Source organism: Rhipicephalus microplus, chromosome 6 (genome assembly GCF_043290135.1).
Source record: "Rhipicephalus microplus isolate Deutch F79 chromosome 6, USDA_Rmic, whole genome shotgun sequence".
NCBI classification, from domain to species: domain Eukaryota; kingdom Metazoa; phylum Arthropoda; class Arachnida; order Ixodida; family Ixodidae; genus Rhipicephalus; species Rhipicephalus microplus.
The window spans coordinates 125,999,600-126,013,222 of record NC_134705.1 but is presented as its reverse complement, the minus strand read 5'-3'; the positions used below and the strand labels follow the sequence as shown (position 1 = coordinate 126,013,222).

The window sequence follows — 13,623 nt, the reverse complement described above, 5'->3', positions numbered from 1 at the left end:
CAATGTGTACGAGATATGCCATGTAGAGTAGCTATGCTCGAAACTAATCTTCGCAGGTTCGTTCCATTTTACCCAATTTTTTGCCCATGACTGTAGGTTGGAAAATGAAACTTCTTCGAACACACATATTCTGTGTAAGGTTACATTTATTTTTATGCAGTACAAAACAAATTGAATAGTGTAATGGCTCAAAAGAGAAATAACTAGAAACAAATTCAGCCAAATCATTACCAAACTTACTCACCAATGATAAACGGATTCTCATTTAAAAGATACATACATACATACATACATACATACATACATACATACATGCATACATACATACATACATACATACATACATACATACATACATACATACATACATACATACATACATACATACATACATACATACATACATACATACATATACGCACACACACATATACATATGTACACCCATACATACATACATACACACACTCATGTGTAAATATTAAAATGAATGGCTATAAAACAACAATTCTAATACACTCATTTTGAATATACTACAGAAGGTAACTTACGAGAGATATCCACCGGCACTGTTATGTCTGAACACGGTGTTTCTCGAATTATCTCGCAAAAGCTTGATGCATAGTTTTCTGCTGCTGCCCAGTGACAAGCAGTTTTTATAAAAAACACAAGAAGAAAGCCCTTGACAATGTCATGCTAAAAAAAAGGGCTTTGCATCAATATTTTGTACATGTCTGCAATATCACTCTGTTTATTTACATAGCTTGGCTCATTCACAACCCACTAACAAAGCATGTTAGGACACTTGGGCTGAAAGTTGGCACAGCACGAGTAAATTCTAGACAAAACATGAATAATACAATTATAAGCTACTAAGCTCCTTGGTGCAAACAGTGTTTATATTGACAGCTATAGGTGCCATTTCGTTTCCCCAAAACACTTCTCAAAAGTAGAATCAACTTTATTTAGCTAAACGTTTCTATTCTGGCGCGTCGTGGTGGCTCAACGGTGGAAGCGACTCTTTCGGCCAAGAAAACAAAGACCAATTATTTTTCCAGTTCGTGAATTCACCCCATACTAACATTGAGGCAGCTGGTAAGAGTGCTTTTGGAGAGAGGAAACCACCCCATTCCCACCAGTTGTGGCCTTGGGTAGCTACTTCACTTGGACAAAAATGATGAAAAACACTCCTCAAGAAGACTTCAAAGTTTGCACATCAACACAGTTCCCATACAGCTGTCTATTAGTCTGCTTGAAAAATATTGAGTTTACTGGTGGGCAAAGACTGTCACTATGTGAGGTGATGCTCCAGTGCACTGCATGTATGTCTTGCTGCTGGCCTCAACTGCGATGTTGCTCAGCACATATGTGTAAAATAACAACTAATACTATGCCACTGCAAAGTAATTATGTGTCATTTGCATGAAACAGGGACCACAATAAAAGAACATAATAACATTTGCCTTCACAAAGTTCAAAAAATGTAAATAAATTTCCACAGAGTTTTCAAAGTTCATCTGAGGATAGTAATATTGATTGTAAACACATTCTTGCTTCCACTAACAAACTATTTTAAGATGCCAGATTCAATATTAGAGTATACCAGCACTTTTGTAGGGCTAAACAATTGTACAGGCACCTAGAAAAACACAAGTGAATGCATAGTATAGCTACATATAAAAATAAGTACTTTTATTTCTAGTCTGAGTAGAGCTGCATAGATGACAAGTCACTTGCATTACATTATGAACAAACCTATCCGAGCAAAGTATAGATTTAAAAATTTACACTTACACAGTAGATAAGTAGACTGTTGAAGGACGGACAGGCAGCGGGATAATACCCAAGCACTAAAATCTTCTGATAAGATATACTAGGAGTAGTGATGATGTACTTCCTTCAAATAAAATAATCCACATAGATTCACTTCCCAGAGCTTATACACTCATGGCATCATTGGTGCTATACAAATGAGTGTACACTGAAGGATTACATCGACTAAGTACATGATTACTGCATCCATGGCTTTACTTCTTGTACTACAAAGAATGCAGACACAGTTACCATTGGCGACCATGGATGCTGTGATTTCTGGCTTGTAAATGTAGAGGCACGCAGGCACTTAACACACATGTTAAAAACTTCAGCTCAAAAATATTTTCCCACTAACACTACAGCAGCCTTTAAATTAGTGTCATAGTTTGGTATCTTCCATGCAAAATTTAAATAATTTTGAATGCAAGCAATTGAACTGCTGAATAATGCACTGCTAAGAAGTTAAGCAGCAGCTGCTCCTGACATCACAATGTGCTCTTTCTGCTGTTGTAAACTTTGAGCAGGAGAACAGTCACTGGCAGTCCCTTTATACTTGTTGGTCTTCTGTGCTCTGTTCTTGATACACTGTACATGACCGTGGAGCACCAAACCCCTTGTTACTGCTGGAACTTAGAAAAATACAGATTATTGTTACAACCATGCTAAATGCAAGAGTGTATAGTTGTCAATTATGTGCTCATATTTACAGATATTGTTGTATTTTCAGAAGCCAATGACAAGCCTCAACACACACACACACAAACAGTGAAGACTGAAAATATATTTAATATGATACAAGAGCAAAACTACAATGTTATAGATGAAGGCATGAAACTTCTGCCAGACATAAAAACCCAATAAAGTCTCTTCTATTTTGACTTTTACACTAGGTGCGAGAAGCAGACCACAAATAAGTTCACTAAGAAATACAAGTGACACTGCATTTCAACGCAACAGCCAATGTTCCTAACTTTAAGGCTGTCTAACATAGCCAGCTCACCGTACTGCGTATAGGAGCAAATGGGCAGTCTAGAAGACACAAAGAACTTGTGGATTATGAGTGTGCTTGTTGCTGACATCTATTATTCTAAATGAAGAAAACCTTTCAAAAATGCACTTCATCAGGGGAAATAATCATAGGCAACAAACACAACGGGCTCCTACAGGTGCCACCTACACTCACCATTATTGTTGATACCAGTGTCTTGCCGGATGGATATGCTGCGTCCTGCACAGAACACCAAAGGAGCGCTCCATGACTTGGATTGCATGTGTGCTAGCTGCATCGCTCTGCTGCTGAAATAGGCTAGCCACAGACAGAGAAATGAGAAGCCATGGCTTTGAAACACACTGAACGTCACCTTTAGAGATCAACAATGCATACTTAGGTCAGGTACAATTTGTAGAAAAATATATGTCACTATGCAATCGTGGTGAACATGTTCGGCTGAAATATAAGCAACAGCACTGAGAGAGAAAAAGCTACATTAGGTAAAAGATGCAGTTACTGGCCCTATGTCATCTGAAGCTTCTTAAATAGGTCTTTCTCCTTACAAGTTGTGAACAGCCAGGCAATTTTCACCCACTTGCTATTTCCTTCCAGAGCACTTGATCCACAGAGGGAGTCACAAGCTCGAGAGCTCAATAAGGAATCAAAGTATTTGTGCTCGTTTCAAAGCACAAGCTTTTGAGCCTCAGATTATTGGAGTTTCATTCATAAGCTGCAGGCTTATAGCTTTCAACATTCTCAATTATCTTGCAATTTAGTTCTATAAATGTTGAATAAGAATTATGTGTAAGAATATTACAGGTATCCAGTGAAAGCAACCATGCTTGGGTTTTCAATTTGTGCACAGTAAGTGGTGTTCACGTAATCGTATGTATTAAAGAAAAACTAACCTTGCAGCCAGCCGTTAGGCAGTTTTGTGCGCTCGAAGCTCCCAAGCAGATCGCAGTCCTTCTAGATGAGGCTGCCATGCATGCTTCCACGCCCCATCCGCTGAATGATAACAGTCCCAGCAGTGACATAGGCTTGCATAGTTAGGGAGAACGCGTCCTTCCTATTTTTGTACAGGTGCTCCAAGTAATGAAGAGGATTGATGTGCCAGAATGTTCAACCGATGAATCACAGGACCTTAACAAACCAATCTCTGCGATCTGTGAAGAGCCAAAAACAAGATATTTAAAAACAATCATTCAAGCACTCACTTCTAATACTTATTTGAGGAAGCTATCACTTCGTTAATGTGACCAAAATCTGCTATAATCACTTTGAAATAAACTGAAGCCTCATCTAAAATTTACGTACCGCAATATATATGCCCTACTGAAGTATAGTACTAGCACAGTGGTAATCGTCTATAGAACTAATTTTCCAAAATAACATAAATTTTTAAGTGCAACCTGGCTTCTGAAAAATAAATTCACATTAACTTTCTAACTATCAAACGTGGTCAATCGATAGGCCCAACCTCATAATCAAACAAGAGCTCACTTGTATCAAATCACAAAAAACTTTTTATGTATTTGCTCCATAATATATGTATGTATATATCAGTAGTAGTATATTTTTCATGCTTCAACTTACCATAGAGAAACATTACATCTGATGGGCTTAAGAACTTGCACGCGTTGTAGAACTGCGTAAGTTATAGTACCGGTGAAATTCAGTTCTGCAAGGTGAACTCACCCATAACAGCATTTAGTAGCCGTCGGTGTCATGAGGAACCAAGTACGGCCAACAGGCAAAGGGCATCTGCAGACTGGAAGCTGCCAATGACAGCAATGAAGGGCTGGCCAGGCGTGCACGTCCATTGATAAAGTGTAAGAACTGGCCATGACCGGCTGTTGTCAAGGCTCTAGTGCCGTGAAAAACGATGGCCAGACGAATTCGGAAACCTGTAGTTAGGCGATATTGGCCTACAACTTCATCCAAAGCAAGGCACCGGTGAAATCTTTGCTTTTTCTGGGGGCCGAAGGGAAGCTGGACGTTCACGGGCTGTCGCTGCCACATAGAACTCTAAAGTTGTTACCGAAGAACAGTCTAGGCGCGCTTCCAAAGTAACACGATCCACAACAGAATGTAGCATCTCGCAGTTTTGGTTGATCACATCACAGCGCTAGGACTATGGTTATCACAAAAAGGAGAAGTCACGACTTAATAAACAAAAGCGCCAAGCTGCCCCACCACAACTTCGCCGGGCAAAACAGTTATCAACGCTGTCTTTCAATTTTCGGTCACACGAGCACAGCTTGTTCACAAGTCTTGGAACGTCAACACAGCACCACCGAACAGTACATTGCTCTCAAGTAAATAGAAGCGTACGGGCTAACTAGTGGCGAAGCAAGAACCGAGCGCGTAGTTCATACGTTTCCGTACGTACTTGGGGTCACTCAAGTAACGTTTAAAAACGCTGTCAATCCGAAATGTCGCACAGCACCCAACTGAGAGACTGGAAAGTCAAGCGAACGAACTGTTACCGGCACACAAACACACATTGCAGGCTTCTCGAGTGCTAGTTGCCGTCGATACATCGACGCCGATCCCCGCTTGATAACCACACCGACGCACAGGCTTCGCTGCGCTTCACCGTACACCATTGCACTGCCACAGCTTTCCGCACTGCTCACACGCACTGAAAGAGCTGCTGTAATCACAACACATCCGGTCAAACGCTAAAGTAACTCGTGCGAGAAGCATTTGCTGAAAGTCGCACCGACCGATATGCTGTTTACGACGCCATGTTGTTTTCGACAACTGCACCGCACGTAAGAGAGCTCTTAGAAAGTACTTGCACTATTTTCACGGCATGAAAAAAATTTCTCTTATGTGCGAGGGGGGGGATATGACGAACAGGAAAGGCGTGCCAGATGAAAGAAGTGTTTTGGCAACGTCACGGAGTGAGCTGATGTAGAGGGTATTGCTTCACAACCAATACCAAGCTGTGCCTGTCGGCCAAGCCGTCGTCTGCTCGCGTTTGTCGTCTGCTTCGATCAGAGCATGCGACAGGGGATTCGCCTTCGCAACGCTATTATTCTCAGGTCAAGTGGTCACTACGGCGCACAAAATACATGTCAGTGGCTCGCTCTACCTTTGAATGATGTTCGTGCGCCAAGTTAAATGACTGGTAATTGACACAAGGATGAATTCAGCCAAGGTTTGCTCCAGAATCGTGAGGGTTTGCATATTTTCGGTGTCATACAAAGTTACTAGGGTGATTTCATTCCGATTGCTTGCCATAATATCACGGTCCATATCAGTGTCTGAACAGTGAAGGTGAAGATGCATGATTTGTTTGTAGTTCCATGCGTAATCACGCGCACCCCTAATACGCTTTGGTTTACAAAGTACGCTTTGTTCGACATCGTCCCAAAGTGTATCGACAGCTGTATTTCAGAGATCGCAACCATTGGACAGTTAGAGCCGATGAAAGTACACTAGAGCACAAACTTTAGGAACCACTCACTGGAAACTTTCTCTCATTTTTATTTCCAATAGCTTGCAAAGAATGTGCTCCCATTAACCTCTTTGGTGGTAATTTCCACCAATGAGGCAAGGATCTCGAGTCGCACTTTTAATTGGATGAGATAGGGCGCAACACAACAACATAACAAATAAGGTTGATCCCATGCCATGCCGCGTTCGAATGCACCGACCATTCACGTATCACATTGGTTTTCATCCAAACACAAATCTTTACATGCGTAGTTTTATGCCATTGACGCCCAATAGAATTCTTCAATTACTGCGACTTCGAACTTATTGGACGGTGGTGGTTGTCAACACCATCCACTGCGTACAAGGGAAACAACACGCGAAACTCAAAGTGCCGAAAGAGATAAAAGCGCACCAGCAGTCATCAGGCAGCCCTTAATGGGCGTGAATTAACTCAAAACCAGCCAGGGCACCAAAGTATACCGCTGTGGCAGCAGGTTCTAAGTAGCCACATTGTTCCTAAGAGTGGTCCGGACCACTCTTGGGATTTTCTCTCAGCCATGCTGTTTTTACGCACAATTTCGCTTCGTGAATCCACTTACGAGCACTTTTCGGTGACGTAAGCAAATATAGCAACTGCATCACCATCGCTGACATGTTCCCGGGCAGTCACAGCGCGCTTTATTTGCAGCGGCCGATGTGACAACTATGGCCTCTTACGACGTTTTTTCGTTTCGTGAATCAACTTACGCAACAAAATTTCTCTTGCGCTAAAATGTTTTCGTAAGTGAGCTTTGTGAATCCGGGCCCTGTTTCCTTGGCCTCAGACTCGCTATTTCCGGGAAATGTCACGGCCGAATAAGCAATGAACTCCGAAAAAAACTCAGTGCCAGCCGAAGATGCTGTAGCAAGGCTAAAACGACTACCGATATAAGAGGGAGGAACTGTCTCAAGTGCACTGTAGGTATGAGTTCACGAGAGCAGGCCTTCTTCTCCGCAAGGCAGACAGCAGCGAAATGCTTTACGCGAAGCTCCGGCATGCTTTTTAGGCAGCGGTGAAGCGAGATGCCTGGTGGTTCGAATAACGTGGCCTTTTGCGGGAGCGTTACAGAGGAAACGCTCGTGCTTCGCCTGTTTTGGCCATCTCCACTTCCTCGTGGTTTGGCAGTTTTTACCTCCTTACGCTGTTAATATTATCTGGTTTAGCTCGATCATCTCAAACCACGAGAATCCGAACAGTCTTCGTGGGGTTGACGCTTGGTGGCTCTATTGCGGAGGCATCGATTTAGCACCGCGGTTCCATCTATAGAATAAAAAAACAAAAGTTCCTAACTCTTTGAGCACATCTCGCGTACCGAAGAAACCGGATCATAAAAGGTGACTAGGAACAATTTTTTTCAGCAATTTTGTCAATGTCTTCACAACTTTTTTCTTTGTCAAATTTGTCACTGTTTCTCTTTAGGGACCCCAGGATTTTAAAAAAGGAATCAATTAAAAACTAAAACTTGAGTTATTGCAATGCTCCGCATGGAAAAAAAGTTCTTCCTGCAATCGCGTGCCTGAAAGGAAAACAAATAATCTCTTTATACCGCTACCAATATGGAGCCTTAGGAAAGGTAGTATTTCAAACACGACTGCAAGATAATCAAGTTAGGATTAAAGAAATCGCTTTTTCGGTATTTGTATTTAACATTCCGTGCACTGTGGGTAGCATCAGAAAGTTGCTATGCACGCGAAAATACAGGAAATGAATTTTCTAAGAAAACAGATACTGTGTTTCATACACGGCACTGCGTAATCCTTGCAAAAGGCCCAAAGCAGCTAAACCCACGTCGTCCCCTTCTACACGTGTGCATGCAAATTGCCATTAGCTATAAGAATATGCAATGCTTTCTGAAGCGCTGTTTCCAAGTGCCTTGAATCTTTATACTTTAAAGGCATACGTTGAAGTTAAAAAGATATTTTTTCACTCTCCTTACCGTCCTTTTAATTTACCAAAGTGCCGACAGGCTTCTGATAATGCTAGGATGGTTTCATGTTCCTATAAGCACAATTTCCCGGGAACGAGCCCTGGTGTCATTAACTCTGATGTAAGAACTATCAACCACATTCACTGTAACAGGATGTTTAAAAACGTTTCCTATTCAGGAGTCATTGTACTTTATTTATTTTTTCTTAGCTATAAGTAAGTGTGCCCAACTTAATACCTCTATTATTAGGCCCATAATTTTTAGTTCTCTGTCATTGTAGGAAGGTGAAACTAACTGGTTCTGTGATTTTTACTTGCCTCAGTTTATTTGGCTTTTTGCTTTTTTGTATTTTGTCGATTCAGGCTATGACTTCAACCAAAAATCGCATAAGAATCTAATTTAGTACATATAGAGCAAAATCCAGTGCAAGTTTTGATGGGAGCTCCAACGTGTGAGCCAGCGTGCGAATGATAGGTAGTACATAAATTTCCCAAAGCTCCGTTAATTGTCATGACGATAGTTATAGCGCGAGAACAAAACGACGACACAGAGACAAGAAAAACACGAAATACCTGTAACAGCTTTGTTGCAAGACGAAGGCCAGAAACAGTTCAGCAGTCCCATTTCACCTCTTTAATCATACCAGGATGATTAAATAAAATCAGCTCAGGAGATTCAGAACCAGCTGTTTCCTCAGGTGAAGCGAGAGCCTGAACACAAAATCAGTAAAAACAACAACTACAAAAGAGCCGCAAGCATGGATACTGGAACCATGTACCACCGCATCTATGCCATGGTGTATGAGCCATCGCCACTCCGGAGTTGCTATTTGTAAATTACAGAAAACTGTGTGAGATTAGGCTCATTGATAGGACACAGGGTGAGGATAAAAAAAACCCCAGTAGGTCTGTGCAGCATAGTTTTGCGTAAGCGCACTCGGCCGCGTTGCATTCGAGTTGGGGATTGTGATGGTGGAACCTCCTGTACATGGTGTGCATGTGCATTGTCTTGCGTGAAAACGTTTCATTCTACCTCCCATACCCTCTTTTAAGTCTTGTTTAAAAGTCGCAACGTTGCATGACAGTTTAAGGCACCCTTATCAAATTATGGCCGTGGTTCCCAAACTCACTTTGATCCGTCATGGATTAGCCAAAAACGACTCGAAGCCGAAACTATCGTCATCTGGTTCTCAGTCAATAAATTGATTCTACCGCGCCCCTTCCAGAATTTTTTTCTGCACTAAACGCTGTTTTTCACTGTCTCCCGAATCAGAGGCATCGTTAACCTTCATCGTACCATCTGGTTTAGGTCGGCCTCCGCTATTGGCTCAATGCATATCTGCGTGGTGCCAGTTACTGCTGTAACTGACACCACGTAGATATGTTGTACTAACGTCAATCATAATGTGAAGTTCGTGACGTGAGGCCAGTTGAGCAAGTTTGCGGTCCCTGGAATTAATTTTGGTGCTACTCTAAAGCAAGTGATGACCATTAAAATCACCAGTGGTTTGCAACTAGGTGTGCTTACAAGGTCGCAACATAAGTCATTGCTAAAGACAGCCCGATTACGACATAACAAACTGTCGACACACTCTGGGCGCATATTTGCCGTATATCCAAACTCCCTGACCACCGCCTCACTAGCCTGCCCCTAGAAAGAACTAAGGCAGAGTTCTGCAGAGTTGTTGCCGCTAACCAGCATTCCAACCCCTGGAGGTTCTCATCCGCAACCATACCGCTATGCCCGGAGCGGTACCTGCAAAGACCCTGTCTGCATTTTGAAGTGCCGAGAATATACAAAAAGCCTAGCCTGTCCTCTACAGCCCTCAAACAGATCTCATTTGACATTTTACATGTATCGTATGCTAAACGAATTCCCAATAATTCATATTTTTGCGGATGGTTCAGTATCGAGAAGTTTGGCGGATGCCTTTGTAGTCTAATGTAGGTTATTCACTGTCAACTACGAAACTTGACACGTCACGACCCCTACAGACGCTGCCCTTTTAAGCAACGAGGTTTTTTATGCGAGAATCCCTTAGCAAGTTGGCTATATTCTGCCTCTTATAGGTGGCAATGTGGGTGATGTTTGCACCGCGGGAACTATCATCAGATGGAGTCTCAGATCAGTGAAATCAGTCATCGCGCCACTAACAAAGGACATGACATAATCTTTCAATACCGGGTCACTGTGCGACCACTGGTGGCCACCTCGCCCGCAACGCTTCCAGACGTGCTCACGACGGAGCGCCTAGACTGCTCATACTCCTGTCAAGGGTTGACGCTGTATTAGAACTTCATCACATCACGCATAATGTCACACTTTTGCATTGGAATCTTCCACTGTGGATCACTCAACGCCCACACAACCTCGGTTCATTATTCCAAGTACTGCTGACATCAAAGACTTCACAACGTGACGCTACAATGCTGTGTCAGTTCTGGGTCGGCGTAGCGTTTGCAAACTCATTCAGTTATCGCATTGATATGGCTCACTGCCCCCCACTCTGGTAACTGCGATTGTGTAGAAACTGTTGCCCATTGCCTCTGTCATTGTCCCAGCTTTGAACAAGATCGCTGGGCTTCCCAGTGTGCCTTGTGGAACACTGCTAGTCGGGCTATGTCATATTTTCTGTCTTGGAGAAATTGTGGGATGAAAAAAATTATCTAGGTCCATCGGCGCGTGAGCTAGCATGTAGCGGGCCGCTCCCAGTCGACACAGATAAGCCTAACCTTTCTGGCACATCGTGAGTCCGTTGGACTGCCCATAGCTGCATCTCTAAATTCGTAGTGCGTAGCACAGGTTCCCCCTATAACGATGTAACGTTTCCAGCCCGTTTAATGCATGGCATCGCCAGAGCATATGATTTCTCAATGAATTTTGTGCAAGAGTGTGGGACTGGGATGTGCGCCGACCTGCAGTAGTCTGAGCGTTAATCCCTGAGGCCTGTTCACTTTACTGTGTGGTGGCGGATACTTTCGCCTCCTCAGATAAAAGTTCTTTCACACTTCATTGTACGTCGTTGGGGGATCTTTGTCGTCCAGAACCTCATCGCCACGCCATGCAGTATCGACGCGGTCGACGACTCCTCGCGCAGCTCTGTTGGCTGTCTCGTCGAGGTTGGACGAAGAGCCCTCGATCTGTCCCATGTGAGCTGGAAACCAGACAATTATGTGTTGCTGTACTTCCTTGTTTCGTACGATCCGCAAGGCTGGTTTCAAGATGGCGCCCCTGCCGAATGCTCGAGCTGCTGATCTAAAGTCACCGTATAGTGTTGTTCTCCGTCGTCTAGCAGGACTAAGACTATTGCGACCAGTTCGGCAACCTTAAGCGTTGTGGTCCAGACTGAGGAGGAGTTTTTAAAAATGCCATTTTTGTCAACAATGCCTGCAACGAATGCTTTTCCGTTTGGGTACCACAAAGCGTCAACGAAACAGCAACTCCAGGCATGTGCATGGGCACTCTTTAGGGGGGCTTTAGCCCCTGCCCGTCTTCTGCCTACATTTTATTCATGGTAGAATTGCGTGTTCCGACTCATAGTGGATTGTGTGGGCCAGCGTTAGGACAATACAAGAACGAGAAAAGACACGAGTGTGGCACTTACAACAAAAATTCCATTGGAAAAAAACATCACTTATATACCCAGCATCGTCCAAATATTTGTCATCAAAGGTGCATCATAGTCAACGTCAGGGTAATATCAGCTCGAAAACAGTTCATCCTGGTATCATCCTGAGACTAGTTACAGGTTTAGTACTGTCGTTGCGATGCAGGTTATCTAGGATAGGGTCATTTACTTACGGCGGATTTGTTGGAATGAATCTTTCACATTCACGAGCAATTCGCACTGCGCCCTTCAAAGCATGAACATTAGAGGTACTTTGCTATATTTGTATTTTGTAGTCAGCATAAAATATAGTGAAAGAGCGGAAAATAAAAACAAGCATTTTCAAAATGAATGTCTCTTGCCTAAAAAATTACAGCCATAAAATTTTCAAAATGCTTTTAGTTACAATAGAACAAGAGGTATTTCTTCGATCTGAAAGAAAGTATATGAAGAGATAAGAAAGCGATGACGTATTACAAAAGACTTAGAGGCATTCTACAAAGGGGTGTGATTTGCTTCGTCGGCAATTGAAGAGGGAGAGTAGCGTAATGAAAGCTTATTATGTGAAAGAGAAAAAATGTCGTTGTAAGGGCAATTTATCCGTCAGCCCCCCATTCTACACCGTTCCTTTGAGTCAAGAGCGATGATGCGCTTTCGTTAGTGAGACTATTGTGCGATAAATGTCAGAGCACGCTTTAAATGTTGGCTGTTCATGCTAATGTGGTGAAAGGGTCGAAATTGTATGGAAGCGGCCAACAAAGTAACGGTTACAATCAAAGGAGTATTTTCACAGCAGGAAAGTTTCGGCGAAGCAAATGTGTTCAAATTTTGCAATAGCGAGTGTCCTATTCTCAAGCATTCTTTTTTATGCAGGCTAATGTTTCGTACTCTGTATTGCTTTTGTCATCTTTTACTTCCTTCAAGGAGCTTTCGACAGCTTTTTCTAATGCTCAGTTTTGAGCCACTTCTTATTATTAGAGTGTGTTTAACTGTAATAAAGTTTATAAAAATTATTCAATACCTCTGACCTATTAGAAATAACTAAAGTCCTTTCATCTATCCATTCTTTCATCCCTATGTATACTGGAGAACAACATGGCGTCGACGGCTCTTTCTGAATTGACGAGTGAAAAGTAGACTGCCCCAGCGTTTTCTTCCACGCGTCAGTTTACCTGTATCCGAACGAGAGAAAGTGAGAGAGCGAGAGAAAGAAGCAACTTCATTGAAGCAAAAAAGAGTAAAGAGTGGCTTAATTCAGACTCCTAAAAGATCGATTTAATCCAAGTGCTCGGGCCTATGGATACCGACAACCTATCCAGTACAGATCTCACCTTTGACGCCGCATAACGGCGTCATTTATGCGAGGTATTTCAGAGAGAGACAGAGAGAGAAAATTTGAGAAAATGATTTATTGATTCTTGGGATTTAACGTCCTGAAACCACCATTTGAATATGAGAGACACCGTTGTGGAGGGCTCCGAAAATTTTGACCGCCTGAGGTTCTTTCACGTGCACCCGAATCTCAGCACAAAAAATACAGCCTTTTCGCCTCCCTTGAAAATGCAGCCGCCGCAGCCGGCATTCAATCCTATGACCTGCGGTTCAGCAGCCGAGTACCTTAGTCACTAGGCCGCCGCGGCTGGGCTTGAGAAAATGAGAGATAAGATACTGATTCTCAAAAAAAAATTGATCGATTCCACGTACAGTGGGAATCGATGATATGTGAAGCACGAATGGGAAATGTTGATATGTCACTTTAAAATCAGCACAACTTTACGAGATGGAGGTAAATGATG

The 13,623-nt window shown here is 42.7% G+C and overlaps 1 protein-coding gene across 4 annotated transcripts in view; it reads right to left on the bottom strand.

Moving 5' to 3' along the window:
- Positions 1 to 13,623, bottom strand: part of LOC142765481 (uncharacterized) — an 887,742-nt gene that overhangs the window by 490,302 nt on the left and 383,817 nt on the right. The window contains exons 5-6 of one of the 4 annotated variants that reach the window (XM_075866529.1): positions 2,999 to 8,930; positions 723 to 2,444 (exon numbers count right to left, since the gene is read on the bottom strand). The exons of the other annotated variants lie outside the window; for them this stretch is intronic. Of the exons in view, the coding sequence (XP_075722644.1) occupies positions 8,832 to 8,930 (99 nt within the window). The 3' untranslated portion in view covers positions 723 to 2,444; positions 2,999 to 8,831. Of the gene's footprint in view, positions 1 to 722; positions 2,445 to 2,998; positions 8,931 to 13,623 lie in introns of those variants that run through there. 4 annotated transcript variants of the gene reach the window in all.